This window comes from Scatophagus argus, chromosome 24 (assembly GCF_020382885.2).
Source record: "Scatophagus argus isolate fScaArg1 chromosome 24, fScaArg1.pri, whole genome shotgun sequence".
Classification (NCBI taxonomy): domain Eukaryota; kingdom Metazoa; phylum Chordata; class Actinopteri; family Scatophagidae; genus Scatophagus; species Scatophagus argus.
This window is the reverse complement of record NC_058516.1, coordinates 5,935,773-5,952,064: the sequence shown is the minus strand read 5'-3', so window position 1 is coordinate 5,952,064 and position 16,292 is coordinate 5,935,773. Positions and strand designations below refer to the sequence as shown.

The 16,292-nt window shown below is 40.9% G+C and overlaps 1 protein-coding gene across 1 annotated transcript in view; it reads left to right on the top strand.

Moving 5' to 3' along the window:
* The window catches only part of LOC124055181 (cilia- and flagella-associated protein 47-like), a 43,092-nt gene that overhangs the window by 3,322 nt on the left and 23,478 nt on the right, over positions 1 to 16,292 (top strand). Inside the window, exons 9-36 of the mRNA XM_046381710.1 lie at positions 1 to 230; positions 322 to 529; positions 764 to 992; positions 1,297 to 1,449; positions 1,532 to 1,703; positions 1,834 to 1,930; positions 2,174 to 2,390; positions 2,478 to 2,722; positions 2,919 to 3,049; positions 4,013 to 4,135; positions 4,265 to 4,396; positions 4,527 to 4,604; positions 7,822 to 7,969; positions 8,241 to 8,320; positions 9,084 to 9,273; positions 9,679 to 9,776; positions 10,006 to 10,222; positions 11,353 to 11,578; positions 12,698 to 12,815; positions 13,042 to 13,169; positions 13,396 to 13,496; positions 13,646 to 13,768; positions 13,844 to 14,069; positions 14,158 to 14,226; positions 14,564 to 14,701; positions 14,899 to 14,980; positions 15,193 to 15,288; positions 15,385 to 15,571. Coding sequence (XP_046237666.1) covers positions 1 to 230; positions 322 to 529; positions 764 to 992; positions 1,297 to 1,449; positions 1,532 to 1,703; positions 1,834 to 1,930; positions 2,174 to 2,390; positions 2,478 to 2,722; positions 2,919 to 3,049; positions 4,013 to 4,135; positions 4,265 to 4,396; positions 4,527 to 4,604; positions 7,822 to 7,969; positions 8,241 to 8,320; positions 9,084 to 9,273; positions 9,679 to 9,776; positions 10,006 to 10,222; positions 11,353 to 11,578; positions 12,698 to 12,815; positions 13,042 to 13,169; positions 13,396 to 13,496; positions 13,646 to 13,768; positions 13,844 to 14,069; positions 14,158 to 14,226; positions 14,564 to 14,701; positions 14,899 to 14,980; positions 15,193 to 15,288; positions 15,385 to 15,571 — 4,242 coding nt within the window. The remainder of the gene's footprint in view (positions 231 to 321; positions 530 to 763; positions 993 to 1,296; positions 1,450 to 1,531; positions 1,704 to 1,833; positions 1,931 to 2,173; positions 2,391 to 2,477; positions 2,723 to 2,918; positions 3,050 to 4,012; positions 4,136 to 4,264; positions 4,397 to 4,526; positions 4,605 to 7,821; positions 7,970 to 8,240; positions 8,321 to 9,083; positions 9,274 to 9,678; positions 9,777 to 10,005; positions 10,223 to 11,352; positions 11,579 to 12,697; positions 12,816 to 13,041; positions 13,170 to 13,395; positions 13,497 to 13,645; positions 13,769 to 13,843; positions 14,070 to 14,157; positions 14,227 to 14,563; positions 14,702 to 14,898; positions 14,981 to 15,192; positions 15,289 to 15,384; positions 15,572 to 16,292) is intronic.

Here is a 16,292-nt window from a genome sequence, read left to right as displayed (position 1 = left end):
GTGACAGTAGTGTGGAGCTGGCAGTGACAGGTTCCGGACTGCCCTTGTCTCTGGTACCGAGTCCCTCTCAAAGATTTGATTTCGCCACCTGTGTGACAGGCCAGCGTGTGGACATGCTCTGCGTCCTGAAGAACCTCTGCCCCCAACTTCCTGTCAACTTCCGCTTTCGCAAGTTAGCACATTTCACCACTAAGCCCTCCACCGGTACAATCCCCCCTGGACAGTGCCAGGTATACATGGTAACTGATTCAGTCAATTTTCCGTAAATCCAAGCAGAGCAGTGAATTTAGGAACTTTATTTCTTTCTGTTGTATTCTGCAGGATGTAGTCTTGTCTTTCACTGCACGGCAGCAAGGGACCTTCCATGTGCGTCAGAAGCTAGATGTCTTAGGTTATGTGGTTCTGAGGAGTGGCAACACTGCTGAAGATGTCACTGGACTTGAGCTTTGCAGCTTCCACACCATTGCTCTACACCTGTCTGCTGTCTGCCGCAGTGAGACCACACACCCTGTGCCTAAACTAAATCCTGGTGAATATTGAGGGATACATCCTATTAAATAAATCTTCTCAATATTTCTACTTCTCCTCTCCTGTCTGTGACTCTCAGCCCCCGTTTGGTTCCTGCTTTTCTAGTAGTTTAGGACACATTCATTGTTGGTTTGAGTCTTTTGTGGGGTTTTTTGACAGTAGGCAAAGTGTTGAATATCAGCTGACTTGTCCTGAGTAGATCGTTGTGTTAACACATACCTTGACTGCTTTAAAGGCATCACCCCAGCGGTGACCAATCCAACTGGACTGCAGCCTCAGGTTCGGTCCAGTGAACTGGCTCGATGTCGTGGAATGGTGCGTGCTGCCATCCTCAGTGCTGACAAAACACGACTCCACTTAAATCGCAGGGAGAGGAGTCAGACCACTGAGGGGAAGGAGTTCTTGGCTTTTCCGAATGACCGAGCCAGGAGCATCAGGCCTGCCTCTGCACACAGACAATACAGGTAGAGTTTAAACAACTCACTTTCACGGGCTCAGTGCAGACTGGCAGCCAGTTTGTCAACTGAAAGGCGTTTAAAACAATCAGGAACAATTCCAAATTTCCTTTCAAAATTTGAATTTAACATTTTGTTTTTAAGTATGTATTGTTAGAAAAGCTTACAGACCAAATCTTTTTCTAACAGAAGGAGGACAGATTTAAATCTTGTGCTGTTTGATGGAAGAAATTGTCATTTTGTTGTTATTTAAAATGATTATGGTTTAAAGATTCCTCATTTGCTGAAGGACTCTAGTCTTTACCACACTCAGGACAATCTTCACTGGTGTACACCGTTATCGCTATGTGGACACCGACTATGCTTTCACGGAGGAAGAGGAGAAGCAGAGACAGCAGCATCAACAGATTTACAAAGACTTCATCAAACAGCTCAGACAAACACGCCTGCAGAGGATCAGTGAGAGGTAGACTGACTAATGAGTGAAGTTTTTTCTGTTATTGTCAGGCAGTAAATAGCGTAGTTGGACCTTTGTTTTCTGTTCTTAGGCAGAAAGAGAAAATAGAGGACAGCGTGGATATTGGGATTGTTCCCTCACAGGGGCTTGTTCCCCCAACACTCCACATCAGCGAGCTGGAGAGCAGTAAGAGCTCAGAGTCCAGTCCAAAGTACAGCTGTGCTTCTCCAGCAACCAACAACTGCCACGACATGATATCCAAGGTGGTCAAAAAAAAGCACATTTTAGTTAATTCAAATTATTAGATAAGTAAAGTATTGCACAGAAATAAATTGAGGGGAATATTTTCTTCTTTTTTTTTAGCTGTTTGTCCATCTCTTATATTCTCCTTAGGTTTCTGAGCGGGTGAATGCAGTTCCCTCTACCAGCCAGCAGGTGGCAGACTGCAACAGGACTCTGACAGCTCAGGAGCTCTTCCAAGTTGACATAGGTTAAAGATTCATTTGAGAAGAGCTGGAATCACTCTTGCTAACAATAGCTTGAAAACAAGCTGTGAGATACAGTAAAACACAATGTATAACAAGTAACCATGGCTTTTTGTGTTTTACACTGATTTCTTGTATGTTCTTATCTGAAAAGTAATTAATCTGCTGACATCAAAATATCAACATTTATTTATCACAGTGAATATTAAGAATAATGCCTTTTAAAAACCCCACTCTTTCCTCATTAGGTCCCTTGTTAGTGGACTTTGGGGAGGTCTGTGTGCAGTCAGTGTGTGTTCAGAATCTGGAGCTGATAAATCGTCTGTCAGTGTTCATCTGGGTGCAGCTGGAGGTGGACTGCCCTGAGCTGCAGGGCTCCTCACCCCTCTCCCACATCCTGTCACCCCACTCCCACAGCATCTTACCTCTGATGTTTCAAAGCAGCAAGCTGGGTCCCTTCTACAGGTTGATTGGAAAAGCAACACATTTTTTAGTACATGAAAATCAGTTATTGCAATTCAAGTGTAATATAAACATCCTTCTTTCCTCCAGACCTGTATCCTACTCTGTGAACCGGAAACACACAGGTCAGATACTAGTCCAGGCCAAGGTTGTTCCGTTGGCTCTGGAGCTGTCCACCACCCTGTTGGAGCTGCACCCCACCCCCACTATGCTTGCCCAGTCTGGATACAGGAGCTCAGTTACCCTTCGAAACCAGCGTAACCATGCAGCAGAGTTCACATGGAGACCTGTTGTGACAGAGTGTGGCATCCTGTTCTCCATTCGGCCAGCTACAGGTGCTGAAAGTGCAGCTCAGTTTTGGTGTCCCTGGGTGTGAGTACCAGGGGGTTACCATTTTAAAAGCCTTAATGTCAAGAAGGTCATTTTGCAACTTCTTCCTCTCTGTTAAGTTTGTCTTCAGTGTTAATAAGAATTTTAAACAGATGTGACTATCTGAATTAGCGCTGACACGACAACCCTTCACGTCTCCAGGTACAGTGGAGCCATACAGGGAATTGGACTGTGAGGTGGTCTGGCATCCCTCCTTCTCCTCTCCTCCACAAGGAGACTTTGACCTCTGTGTCCATGATGGCAACACCCAGAGCCTGCACTGTGTTGCTAAGGTCTGGCCCTGCAATAGGGAAGATTACTTTGTATGATCTACTCATATTTACTCCTTGCTGGCTTGGAATAGCTGAGTGACATTACACTAAATAGTCATTCGGGTATCAAGCACTCACCCTGTAGACTTAAGCCCATGAGTTTGTAGTTGTGGTGGGGGTGGGGGAATGGATTTATGATGTCCATTCTTGTCACATAACATCTTTGCCATTTTATATGCTCAGTGTATTCCCAGCCTTTCATCAAAATGTACTCTTGAACATCTGCTGTAATATTTTTGTAGCTTGTTCTTCTGCAGAAAAGAATGGCTGCAATTAATTCTGCGAGTGAAATGTTTTCACAGCAGTATTGAGATATCGCAACATCCTCAGATACTCGTCAGTTCACACTTTTATATGTTAATTTTTTTCTTTTATGCTGTATGTTTCTTAAATTCATGCATAAGTGGTCAAACAATGTGATGTCAGCTTGAGATGGCTCAAGATAGCTATAATTAAATTAAAAGCAATCTAAAATATCAACAATAAACGATTTTAAGAAATGATCAAATAGAGCCTTTCGATCGACTAATTCTTTTCTCCTTTTTTTTCCTTTTTTTTCTTACCAGTTTTCAAGAATCATACAAGGCCAAATCCATCAAACAGGCACATATCGATTTCTCTTCTGACAGCAGCCTCATTAGACCAGAACACAACTCAGCAGCAAGAACTGTTGTGTATAGCTTGTGACTTTCATGGTTAACTTTCATGTAAAACTGTCCTGCTCTCACTTGCTGGTCATAATCATCGTTAGTACTACTGCTCCAAATGCTTGTTCCCTTGGGCCTGTCAGAAGTCACTTTGTGATGTGCAGGAAAGCAGTTACTAGAGTAGAATTAGACAAGACATCTTTAGGGGGAGTGGGCACTGGCTTGAATATCACAGAGCGACAACACATATAACACGGAGACTCTGTCCTTCTCTTAGGTTGGATCCACCAGTGTCCAGCTGGCAGACAAACATGTCATATTTGGATCAGTGCCACTCAACATGCCTTCTGTCAGAACTGCAGTCTTACACAACACTGGTCAGAACCATGCCTACTATCAGGTGCCCACACACACACACACACACACACACACACACACACACACACACACACACACACACTCACACTCGTCTGTTTTTGCAGATACTTGTACACATTAAACAAGAAACATCTGTATTTGTTTGAGGCAGGTGGTAGATGTTTGCCCTCTGCCGGGTATGGTGGTAGGTCCACCTGAGGGCATGGTGCCAAGTGGAGGGCAGGCTCTGCTCAAGATCGACTTCAACCCTGATTCGGTCATCAAGTTTGACACCCGAGTCGAGGTGAGAGAGAGACTAAGAGAAAGAAGAGGACAGAGAGCTCTTTATTTTCTCTCTGTATGTGTCTGTGTGTCTTTGTAATAAATCAAGAGAGGAATTGATGTACATTAAGTATGTGTACACTGTATTACAGATAGCTCTGAGGAGCTTGAAGTCGATTGAGCTCAGAGTCAGCGGATCAGTGGAGCCTCCAAATATAGCCATCAGTGTGGTGAGTGTGTGTTTGTGTGTAGACATTATGTTAATGGACATGTTAATTAGGAAGAGACAGACTGGAGAGGTAAACATGGCTAGAAAAGAAATATATAAAAAATAAATTATGTTTCTCTGGCATTTATTAACTCCTAGTATTTACAGGCTTGGTGTTTATAGCAGACAATAACTTACATGTAAGCCAACTTGTTAAAACCTAACAAATTAACTTGTGAAAACGTACTTTATCTACCTCAGTGCACCACTGAACATTTATACCCCCATGAAAAGCAGTGAACAAAAGACAAAGCTCAGAGTCTAAAACATTACAAATCATATTTTACTCTGCTGATCTGCTATGACAGCTATGCTTCTGTTCTTCTATCTTATATAATGTTTTAGTTTAGATTAATTGAATAAGATGACATGATAAAGAACAAAGAGTGACTGTTCAAGGAGAGGAGTGAATAGAATATAACTTTAATATAAGTTAAGACCTAGAGGTTGTAGAAGCGGCTTGTGATCAGAGGGTCGCCGGTTCGATTCGCCCACCGGACAGGAAAAGTTTGGGTGTCGTGGAGTGAATAATGAGAAAAATGCCTGCCCTCCTCCATTAGCTAGCTGTTGTGCCCTTGAGCAAGGCACTCAACCCCCAGTTTGCTCCCCGGGTGCCTGACAGTGGCAGCCCTCTTCTCCTGTGTGTTTCACTGCATGTAATTTGCTGGGTGTTTCATGTGTGTTTAACTAAGGATAACTAAGGATGGGTTAAATGCAGAGGAAATATTTTGTGTGTGTATGTTAAAATATATATGCTGCCAATAAAGCAATTCTTATGTTCTTCTTCTTATAATAGAATATAATTTCAATGGAGATTAATGGTTGTCCCACAAGGGCAGAAATGTTGCTTTTATCCTCCACAATGTAATTGCATGTCAGGATGGGGTGATTGCAGTCTTGTATTTACTTTAATTACTGTCAAATTTATCTATATTTTGCTCACTGCAGCAAGTGCAGCCAATATGATGAATGGTTTGTTCATCATATTGACTGCACTTAGTACAAAGGATCCATTTGTAAATAATAATAATAGGGAGAGTATGAATAAGAAAATTGATTTGAAGCACCTTTCATTCAACCGAAGGACACTTTGCAAAAAGAAAACAAGCAAAAGCCATAAGCTGAGATTTAAAAACAGAAATGGAACCCAGCATTGCGAATTGAGAAGCTGTGTAGGTGTGGAGGAGATCAGAGTGGCGTTTAGCAGCCTTCTTGGCATATTGGAGTCTGCTCAGAGACTTCTTAGGCCTCTCTTTTATGATTCTGGGGTTCTCTGCCACAGAGTTAGGAAATTATGGAGTCTGAGTCTTAAGAGTCTTTCCATACTTTACACAGGTTACTATACCAAACTGAGAGGCAAAACACAAAGATGCTCTCACACAGGCAGAAGGAGACACATAACAAAATATGAATATCAACAATCCAAGAAGGCCACACTTGCTTGTAGAAAAGTGTTGGTTTTCACTGTAAAACTATTATATAAATCTGTGTTTATAAAACTGTGTGTAGGAGGTTGAGCTCTTGAGCTAAGGAGAAAAATGTGCATTTCCTTGATAGAAGGATGTGGAAGTCCTACATACATACTGTACTGCACTACATCTTAGCCTAAAATGTATTCACCTGCTCAGGAGTCCTGGTTTTGTGCACTATACACCGCACGTTGTGCTCTGGCCTTGCAGGCAGGCATTTAGCTTGTTAGTTAGATTAGGTTTTGCTTGTTTTTTTGTGACAGATACATGAATAGTATTTGACCCTCATTCAAAATATACTGCATCGTCACACTGAACCACATTTTGAGGTGGTGATATTATGAAACGATTCTTTCTTATGACCATTTTATCAGTGTTTTAAAATATTCACACAAAACAGCACACCTGTGTATTTAAACAGCTGACCGATAAATATATATGCAAGATTTGAAGGAAAAAATGGGAGTAATGAGTAGAAAATAAAGAAATAGAATGATAAAATTATCCAACCACATGCTTCCACTGACATCTCTGCAGTTTATATAAACTAAACTAAATCAGCAGCTGTCTTAATAGCAGTGTTTGCCTCATCATCAGCATTTCTGAGACTAAAATATTATGAAACAAGGACGCCCACTGTCAAATACATAATCTATGCAGAGGTTTCATCTTCTTGTTCTTAGCAAGCAGTCAAGCCAGAAATAAAGGCATTCTTTTTATATCTTGACAGATTAAAAAGCAACACATCATTCAGCAGCACTGGCTTATTAATATATTGGCCAGTTGACACCAACATAATGAACACTCAGACATGCATCTCTGAAATGATATGCAGACAGCTCTAATTCCAAGTCAAAAAGGGATGGCTTAATTTTGAATACATAACAATTGTTATTACTCACGTGATGACATACAAAATGTTATCAGTGTTGGAGTATTATGCATCTGTGTTCACTTCCTATCCCTTTTACAGCATCAAATAACATAAAGGATTTGAGCTTGGACAGTTTTGAATTTGTGATGATGCGGCCTGGAGTGCTCTAGCTTGCATGGTTTCATTTGCATGGTTTCTATCAATAATAATCTCTATAGACATGATAATATTTTGACTCCTAGTTGTAGGAGGTAAAAAATAAAGGGGAAACTTTTGTTGAACACATTAAAATGTGTGTGTGTGTCTTTAGAAAATAGCAGGGGTGGCACCTTTGAAAGGAAGTCAAAGATGTTCTGCTTTTGTTCGTCTCTGTTTATTTAAGCAAAACATTATTGGTTCTCTTTCATTCATATTTGCTGTTGAGTTGCCAGAAAAGAGTTTCCTTCACAGGATGTGGTTCTTATGTTGCTTTCTGAAACTTGAAGAGTGCACTTGTAGATGTGTTGTCTCACTTTAACTTAACTGATAGAAGGAATTCAAAAGCTTTTCAGCCAATTTATAAATTATTTTCAACGTCTCTCAATGCAGCACAATGAAAGGTACCAAACAGGTTTCCAATATGTACTGTTGTTTACTCTGCTGAAATGGTAAGTAACTGGATAATTAAATGTCTTGGCATGACAGCTTGATTGGCAGTTATTGGTGTCATCTTTCCTGACATGCCAAAAACGCATTCCTCTTTATAATACATGCAGTTTTCCCAGGTGGTAAGTTATTCACTTTTGAGGTGGCTGTTCTGTCTCATCTTGTCAGTTTCTCCCTCCTCTTCCTTTCAGTCCCATTTTCAGTTTGATGGGGTCCATGCTGGTTGTCAGCAAGCGATACCTTTCACTCTGACAAACCGATCGTCAGCCGCAGCCAGTTTCACCTTCAACCTGTCTGAATACACAGATTTCTCTTTGCATCTCCCTCAGCCCTCAGCAAGTAGGTATTTACACACAGAATGCAGCATATCACAGTGTTGATATAAGGTGGTGGGTGGGTAATATGTTCCTTAGAAGGTTTTGTTCACAAAGAATGCATTATTATTGTGTTAAAGTCTGTGTGGGCTGTGACGAGAATTTCTATTCAAATAATAAATGAAATTAAAGTGTTAACGCATTTTAAATACAGAACATATTGTCTTGTACTTAATGAGTTTTAGTCTGCGTCTGCGTTTGCTTTTGTGATTGTTTCTGTGGATTTTAATGAGCAGAAAAGGAACTAGGAGTGAGTGTTGTGGAGGTCCAGGGCAGCCAGACGGTGAACTGTTCCCTTGTCTTCTCCCCCACCCAGGTGAGATTTTGACTCTTGTAACAGTGATACTCAATATGCAAGAGTTTGTGTGGCAGTGCCTTTGTTAGCCTTCTCAAACACTCAAGGACAAAAGCTACATAAGCCAAAAACTCAACCCCACTGCTCCACCCCTCGGGGATGGCTCCAAATGACATCAGCACTTGTATCCAGGATAGTTTGGTGCCACTTTTGCAGAGTCGGAAGACGCTGAAACCTGTTGTCCATTTACATATATATCTGTGATCATGGCTAAATGAAGAGTAAATGCTGTGCAGGAGGTGTGTGTGTGTGTGTGTGTGTGTGTGGGGGGGGTGTTAAGGAGGATCTTGAATTCCTAGCAGCTGATAATGAAACAGTAGCAGGTGGGTGAGATGCAGGAGTAAAATCTAATCTTTTCACATCTGACAAATGTTGGTAGAAACTGCACAGTACCGTTTCCAATTAGATTCAGCCATAATAAGCCATGTGAGATGTGGGTATTAGTCTTAGTGTTAGTATTATTATTATGTTTACGTACTACACAGAAATGTTGATACAAGATATATTCTGTGCCATTTTGCACACTGAAATGAAACTAAGCCCAACTTGCACAATAGCTTGAAAGGAGTAGCGATGGTTGCAATGGGAACTAGTGCTTATTAAGTGGTCAGTTACAGATCATCCACCCTTTTGTCCTCAAGGTTTAAAATGTTTGTTGGATTTTTCCAGATATTCAAATGTCAAAGTATTAGAGAAGGACATTCAAGGAAATGTCTTTCTGCAGGCAGCCAGTTATGACTTTGATCTGCCACTGAGGGTCAACGGAGTGAGATGGCCCACTGCTTTTACTTTCTCCACTCCATCCTCCTCCTCTGCCTCATCCTCACTGCTGACAGCTGGCAGCAGGAAGCATGTCATCAAACCTCTGTCTGTCACCATGGCGACGCCACAGTCACCGCGCATACAGGCCACAGGTGGGGTCATTTATGTAGAGTTCGATTTGTGTGTGTGTGTGTGTGTGTGTGTGTGCTGATGAGTGATTCTGTATTTTCAGAATCAGAATCAGCTTTATTTGCCAAGTACGTGTGACCATACAAGGAATTTGACTTCGGATTTCTTCTTCTCTCTCCTGTGCACCATACAAAATACAAAATAACAAATAATAATAATAAAAATAAAGTATTTACGAGAAGAAAAAAAACAAGATATAAATATATGTACGTGTAGTGCAAACAGATCAATTTTAAATTCTTCTCACTGTAATTTTTTTTCTGCTGGAATGAAACTGAAATACGTGTGCGTACAGAACAAATTTCACACACGTTGCAAGGTTCTCAAGCCCGAATGTAATGTTTTTTTCTTTCCCTTAATGTTTTTAGTGTTGTGTGCCCCGTTAGAAATGTCCCCCCGTAGCCTACAGTTCCACGTGGAGCTGTTGACACCTCAGTCTGATGCTTACTCCGAGGTATCATCGAGGGTATGTTTTATTATCTCCTGTCATGTTTTTCCCTGCATGCTTCCATTCATTTTTCAGGTCTTCCCTCAACTTTTTAACTCTTGTCCCTCCCTTTCTTTCTTGATGTTTCCGTGTCCACTTGTACTGTTTGTACTGTCCTACTGATGAACTGACACCACTTTCTGACAAAAAGAATACTTGTATTGAATATTGTGTATTTCTGCTCTCCTTTTTTTGTCTCATTCTGCAGACAGTGGAGCTGAAAGCAGTGTGTAAAGAGAGCATTATTTGGCATGGTGGTGTCAGGAAGCATGTAAACTGGTGGTTTGACTGCAGTGCAATAGCCGTATCAACAGAGGACGGAAGCGAGAGCGAGCTATGTACGGTATCTCCATCATCAGGTACTTTGGGACCTGGCCAGTCCATCTGCTTGGAGGTCAGCATCAACCCTGAGGCTATCAGAACACGTGAGAAATGGAAACACATGCACACACACACACACACACACACACACACATCCTGATTACTTTATCTCTCATTGCCCTCCCCTCTATAATGCATATATTACAGTTTATATCTCTAGATTCCCCTCCCGCACACACGTGTGGAGTAAAAGCAGATAATGCACAGCATGTGTCATAGAGTGTAACACCACCACCATACAGTTTCATGTGGGCCAAAACACAAACTAACTACATATAAATATAAAATATAAATACTAAAAAAACTAAATCTAAATTAGAATAATCCTCGGTTAAAGGTACTACAATGAGTTGGTTATGAAAAAAATTCTGTTTAATATGCTGATGCTTTTATATTGCCAATGTGAGACCAGACCAGAAGAGCCTATTTTTACAGGTTTTGCAATGCATAGTATGTTAGGCAGTTAAAAGGAAGCAGGAGCAGATTCTTTTGAAACAGTCTGGTTCTTGTTGCACAAAGTTGTACTGGTGGATCTGTCCTCACATAAATGTGTCTTGACATTGCACAACATTACACCAGTTAGAGATTACAGATGAAACAGATACCTGCAGCTACCAGATGGCTGTGAAGTGAGTGAGCAGAGTAAAACATGTCGCTACTCTCTGGAAAGGTGATAGGAGCATGCTGTGTCTTTGTCCCATTCTAGCTTCACCTGAACCACGTCAGCTGATATGATGGTTCCACTGCAAACATGGACAGTGGATATGTAAAAGAAGATCATCTCAAATATATACAGCATCCATGAATGCCAGGAGGCAGACTTAGAGACTACTGCACTGAAGTCTCTGTGTATATGTTGTTACATTCACTGCAATGGAATGCTGATCAAGAGGGTTTACACTGGAGGTTGCAGATTGTTAGATAAATTAGCAACCTCCATTGGGAGTTTTACTTTCGGAGGAACATATCATTTACAGGGGTTGTGTGCACAGGCTATTCTGTATGCTGCACTTGCAGGGTTTCATTTTGGTGTTTCCTGTTTTATTTTTGTCATTTTCCCGTTGTGTTTAAAGACTGTGAGTTTTATTGAAGCTCGTCTTCAGAGTCATGCTTTTCAGTCTCCATGGTCAAGCAATTTTAACAGATTTGTAATGTACATTTTCTTCTGTCCTAGGGTCTGGACGAGTGACAAATTTGTCCCTCCCTCTTTACTGGGGAGATGAGGGAGTGGAGGGGATGGAGGGAGGGAACGGACATCAACCCCACCAAGAGCTATCCATCACTATTACTCTCCACCTTCCTTGTATCACCATGCACCCCCCTCAGATCCTTCTTACACCAGTACCCCTGGGAAGCAATACAACTGCCACACTCACCTTGCTCGCTTTTGGATATCCCAGGTTGGCTCACACACACACACACACACACACACACACACTCACACACACACGCACACACACACATGGACAGGTCAGGTTTTATTTGGATCATGAAAACATGGACAGCTGCCTTACGATCATATTTGTTGTTGTCAGATTTTTGGCTAAGCTGCGCAAAGAAAAGATGATTGACCTTTATTGTGTTTACTTATTTTGAGCTTGTGGCAATTTACCAGCTGTGTTGAGCAATTGGAGCTAAATGAGTGTGGAGGAAGGTCTGCCATCCACATAAACTGATTACATTATTCTTTCCAGTGGGATTATTAGCAATGAAGCCAGGACTCATTAACTGGCAAATCTGTAGTCATGTTGAATTTTGCTTAAATTGTAAGCCAGTAAGCTATATACAGAATGTTGCTTATAATACTGCATGGTAGTGCAAAAGTTGCCATACAGATCTGACCTCAGATTCAGTTATCTTATATAACCATACAGCTGGGCATGTTGCACAAAATGATTCCATGTAAATCATTTATAGTTTTCACAGTTAATAAAACCCAAATTTGTTAAATTAAAACATTTTCCCATGATTGTTCAATTAGAGAGTTTGTTGTACTATCAAACTGAATATATTTTATGACAATAAAACAATACAACACACAAACACTATGCCACAGCTGCCAAGTGTTAATGGTACATTTTCTTCTCCACTCACATCTGCCATTTTTTATTTTTTATTTTCTAATTTTTTTTCAGCAATTAAATTATTTTCTTAATTTGAACTTTTAATTAATGAAAATTTATCAAAACCATGTGAAATAACTTGTGTAGTTCCTCACACATACTTTATGCTCTGTTTACATTCAGAACTCTGCTGTCCAGGTGGTGCCTTGACCAGAAATATGTTGTTGAAGTAAAGAGAAATATTGTATATATTCAGTGATATTTTCAGGTCAAAGATGATAATGAGGTTTCCTAACTAGTATATATTTATTTAAAACATTTTGACAAACCACATTACTTCAAGGTCTATTTAGTGTTTTTCTGAGCTCTATATCTCATGTTGATATCAACACTCATCACACACTACATCACATTCAAATATAGTTGCATGAAAGATGATCTTTTCCATGTTTGCAGTGGAATCAGTGTATCAGCTGAAGTGAATGAGGTACAACTGGATGATGGAACAAAGATTCAGCCTGTTTCTGTCATCTTTCCAGAGGGCAACAGCATCCCTGCCCCACAACAGGATCAGGTACATTGTAGGACCAAAAATGAAGGTTGTTCTTGTTACTTGAGTCATGTGATCTAAATGCTGTCTCGAAGAATTTGCACTGCATTTCTTTTAATCAGTGTTGATAGTTCAGAGTGATTCTTCCCCAACATGACGATATTATGTTATTGCCTTGCTCACAATCCAGTAGAAATACCATCATGATCTATGAAATTATTCTCCCTTCCACCTCCATCTGTGATCATAGAGACATCCAGTCAGCATCGAGAACCACAAAGTCAGTGTGACTTCTCTAATCTGCAATGTGTCCTTCTGCTCTGCCGTCCCTCTGTCCCTCTGCACAACCATCACCTTCACTGATCACCTCCAGAATAGGTAACCTTATTGAACCTGGTTCCAAGCCTTGGCATACATTTATATGAGATACGAATACATTTATATATGTCAACGAATCTCATGTGCAGACTCAAACCAACAGTGACTGTATTCTGCTGACAAGTATTTTTATTGTTATTGGCCTTGGCAAGTTCTTGAAATTTGTTGGCGATGACAAAAATAGATATTTCTCCTGTTCGTGAATCTGCCCTTCCTCTCCCTCAAGGTTTAAGGTTAGGTTGTGTGCTATCGCTGACAGCTGTCTGTTGACAGTTTGGCCCTTCATGGCCCGGCACCGCTCCGAACAACAGATAGTTCTCAAGCCTGGTACTATATAGCACACACAAACACACATACATGGCACAATATATGGAGTGTGGGTAAAAGTACACAAATATGGACAAAATCTGAATTGTGTTTCAGTATATGTTCGTATCGGTTTGCAGTTATGATTATTTGCTTTCATTGTCATTTAGGGGCCACAGTTGTTGAGGCGATCCTTCAGCACTGTCACACACCAAGTCCTGCCTCTGGTCCAACTTCATCCTCCTCCTCCTTGTTTGAGCACAACAGCTCAGCAACTAAGAACTCAGCCTCAGGTCAGAAAATGAAACGTGTGTGTTTATGTTGTTGTTGTTGTTGTTTAGTACTGTGTACGTATCTGTCCTCTTCAGACTCCTTCCCAGACAGTGACGATGTGAGCAGACAGACCAGCAGGGAAACAGATGTCTCTACTCACAGAGACACCACAAACAATCTTGGCATCCCAGAATTCCCCGCTGCCAGTTCAGAGGAGGGAATATATTACCAGAATGTTGTTTTGGCTGTGGAGAGGTGGTTTAGCCTCTTTGGGTGGGCAGGTGGACCGCACCCTATCTCTGTACCACACACCCTCAGGAGGTATAGGCAAAAAGAATACTGCTTAATGTCAGATTTCCATTTTCAGAGACTTCTTCTGTTACGATGTATGTCTCTTCTCTACCTCCAGAGTTGTGTCAAAAGTTCAGACGAATCTTTCTGGCAGGACTTATCGAGTCAGTCAAAATAGAGACTGCAGGTATGTATATGAGTGATGAATTTACAGGTCACATCCTCTGGACAGATCTGGACGATCTCATCACTGAAGTGACGTGAATGTGTGCACCCTGAAACCAGGTTCTGCCTGTTGAATATTGCTTTTATATGGAGAAAAAACATCTGCTTTTCAAATGGCGGTGGTCAGACTCCTCAGGTTTATATTCATTATTGATTATTTCAGCAGTTAAAATAGACCAAGGAAAACAGTTCATGATGCTTGAACTGAAGCTCTGTTGGGATTTAATATCACATCGATGAGCGCATTGATCTGTTGAACACATGCAAGGGACATAACTGTATTGTATTGTTATTTCTAGGTCTGTTGTTGACATGCTTCATCACCTCACTGGCAAACAGATTCCTGGTATTCCTCACTGCCAGACATTTTCAAGTGATATAGGCCAGCGCACCGGTCAGCTGCTACAGCAGCATGAAGCTATGCTTGCTTTTCTCAGGTGGGTCTTTTATAGGTAGATACAGTGCTACAATGCTGCAGATATTGTTTGAGGTCAACTAAGGGGTCACAACTAACATATCATCCTTGTGCACTGTTTCAAATTTTGACCTTTGTTGTGTTTTGTGAAATGTGTCATGGTGCTAATTGTAGCTTGTCCTTTTTTTTTTTTTTCTTTCATTATAATTCTGTGTTCAGGGTGCAGGGAGCCCTCCTTTGTCACATCAGACCAGAGTACTTGCTAGATACACAGGAGTTTAAACACTGGTGCTCTCTGCAGGTACAGATACACGTGCACACACAGCATTCTGGTCCTAGACTCTACACCAAGTACATTAAATTGCATGTCCTCTAAATCAATCTTTGGAGCACTGGAGACATGAAAAATTGTTTTACTGATGCGTCTTCACTAAAAATGAAAATCCGCCCTGGACTCACTCATGGTCGGTCACTTTTTCACTAACACATTTTACACTCACGTGTTTCTTTTAGTCAGATGGAGAAGAACATGGTCTGGACAACAGTTGTGTTGACTATGAGTCTCTGAGCAAACGATCCTGGACTGACGTGCTGCTGCAAATATATAAGGTGAAAGAAAACTTTCTGGTCCTTTCTGAGTAGTGCAAAGTGTCAGTCTTATCTTGTTAAATACCAGTACTTGAATATTCATTTGCACAAGCACAGGTGCTGGTGTTGTGTCGCGTGTCCGAGAGCAGTCTGAGCACAACTTTGAATAGCAAAAACGTGGATGGAATCCTCCCCTTCAGCTCACAGCCACTGGCCAGTAACGTCTATTCGTCGTGGGAACTCCAGCTGCTCTTATGGCTCAACATGCACTACCAGAGCATGAGAGAGACTGTGTGGGGAGCAGGTAGGATACATGGCAAGTACTCCCATGTAGAACTTTTTTCTTTTGAAGATTCAAAGTTCAAAGGGTTTATTTGCCGCATGCTTGTACACTGTGTACAGTGAAATCCAGAGTGGCATGCTCTTGGTGCTAAAAAGGCTGGTGTGCAATGAATGCAGAATGAACAGTGACAGTGTCTCGTTTTTAACCGGCACTGACCATTGCTTTGGCTGCTTATCTTGACAAACGACACCACTTATTGTTAATTCTGTGTCTAATTTGGATGGAAGAAACTTGGCTGTGGTATGGTTTGTGTGTCTGTACTCAATCAAAGATCATTTGTAGAGGAAGAGATTCCACTCTGTAACACCTCATTACAATAACAAGTGGACTGAGCCCTATTCTGTAGGGCTCTATGGTCCTGAAGAGAGCAGTTCTCACAGTAGAGGATCTTTCTATTTGACCTTCTTTTTCACTCTGTGATCTATAAGAAAAGTTTATTTTTGGTATTTCTCATCATTTCTTGACAACTCCCTATTCTATTTTTAAATATTATTTTTTTCATTTTTCTTAAACTTCATTTTCTTTTTTCAATAAACTCCACCCTTTCTGAACTTAGACCTTGTTAAAGCATTTCTTCAATACCTGGAGCATATTTTATTATAATTCAATATCCTTCTGTCAGGATGAAGTTGATTTATTTTAATTTCAGTGTCCTTTTGATGTCTTAATATGTATGACTGAC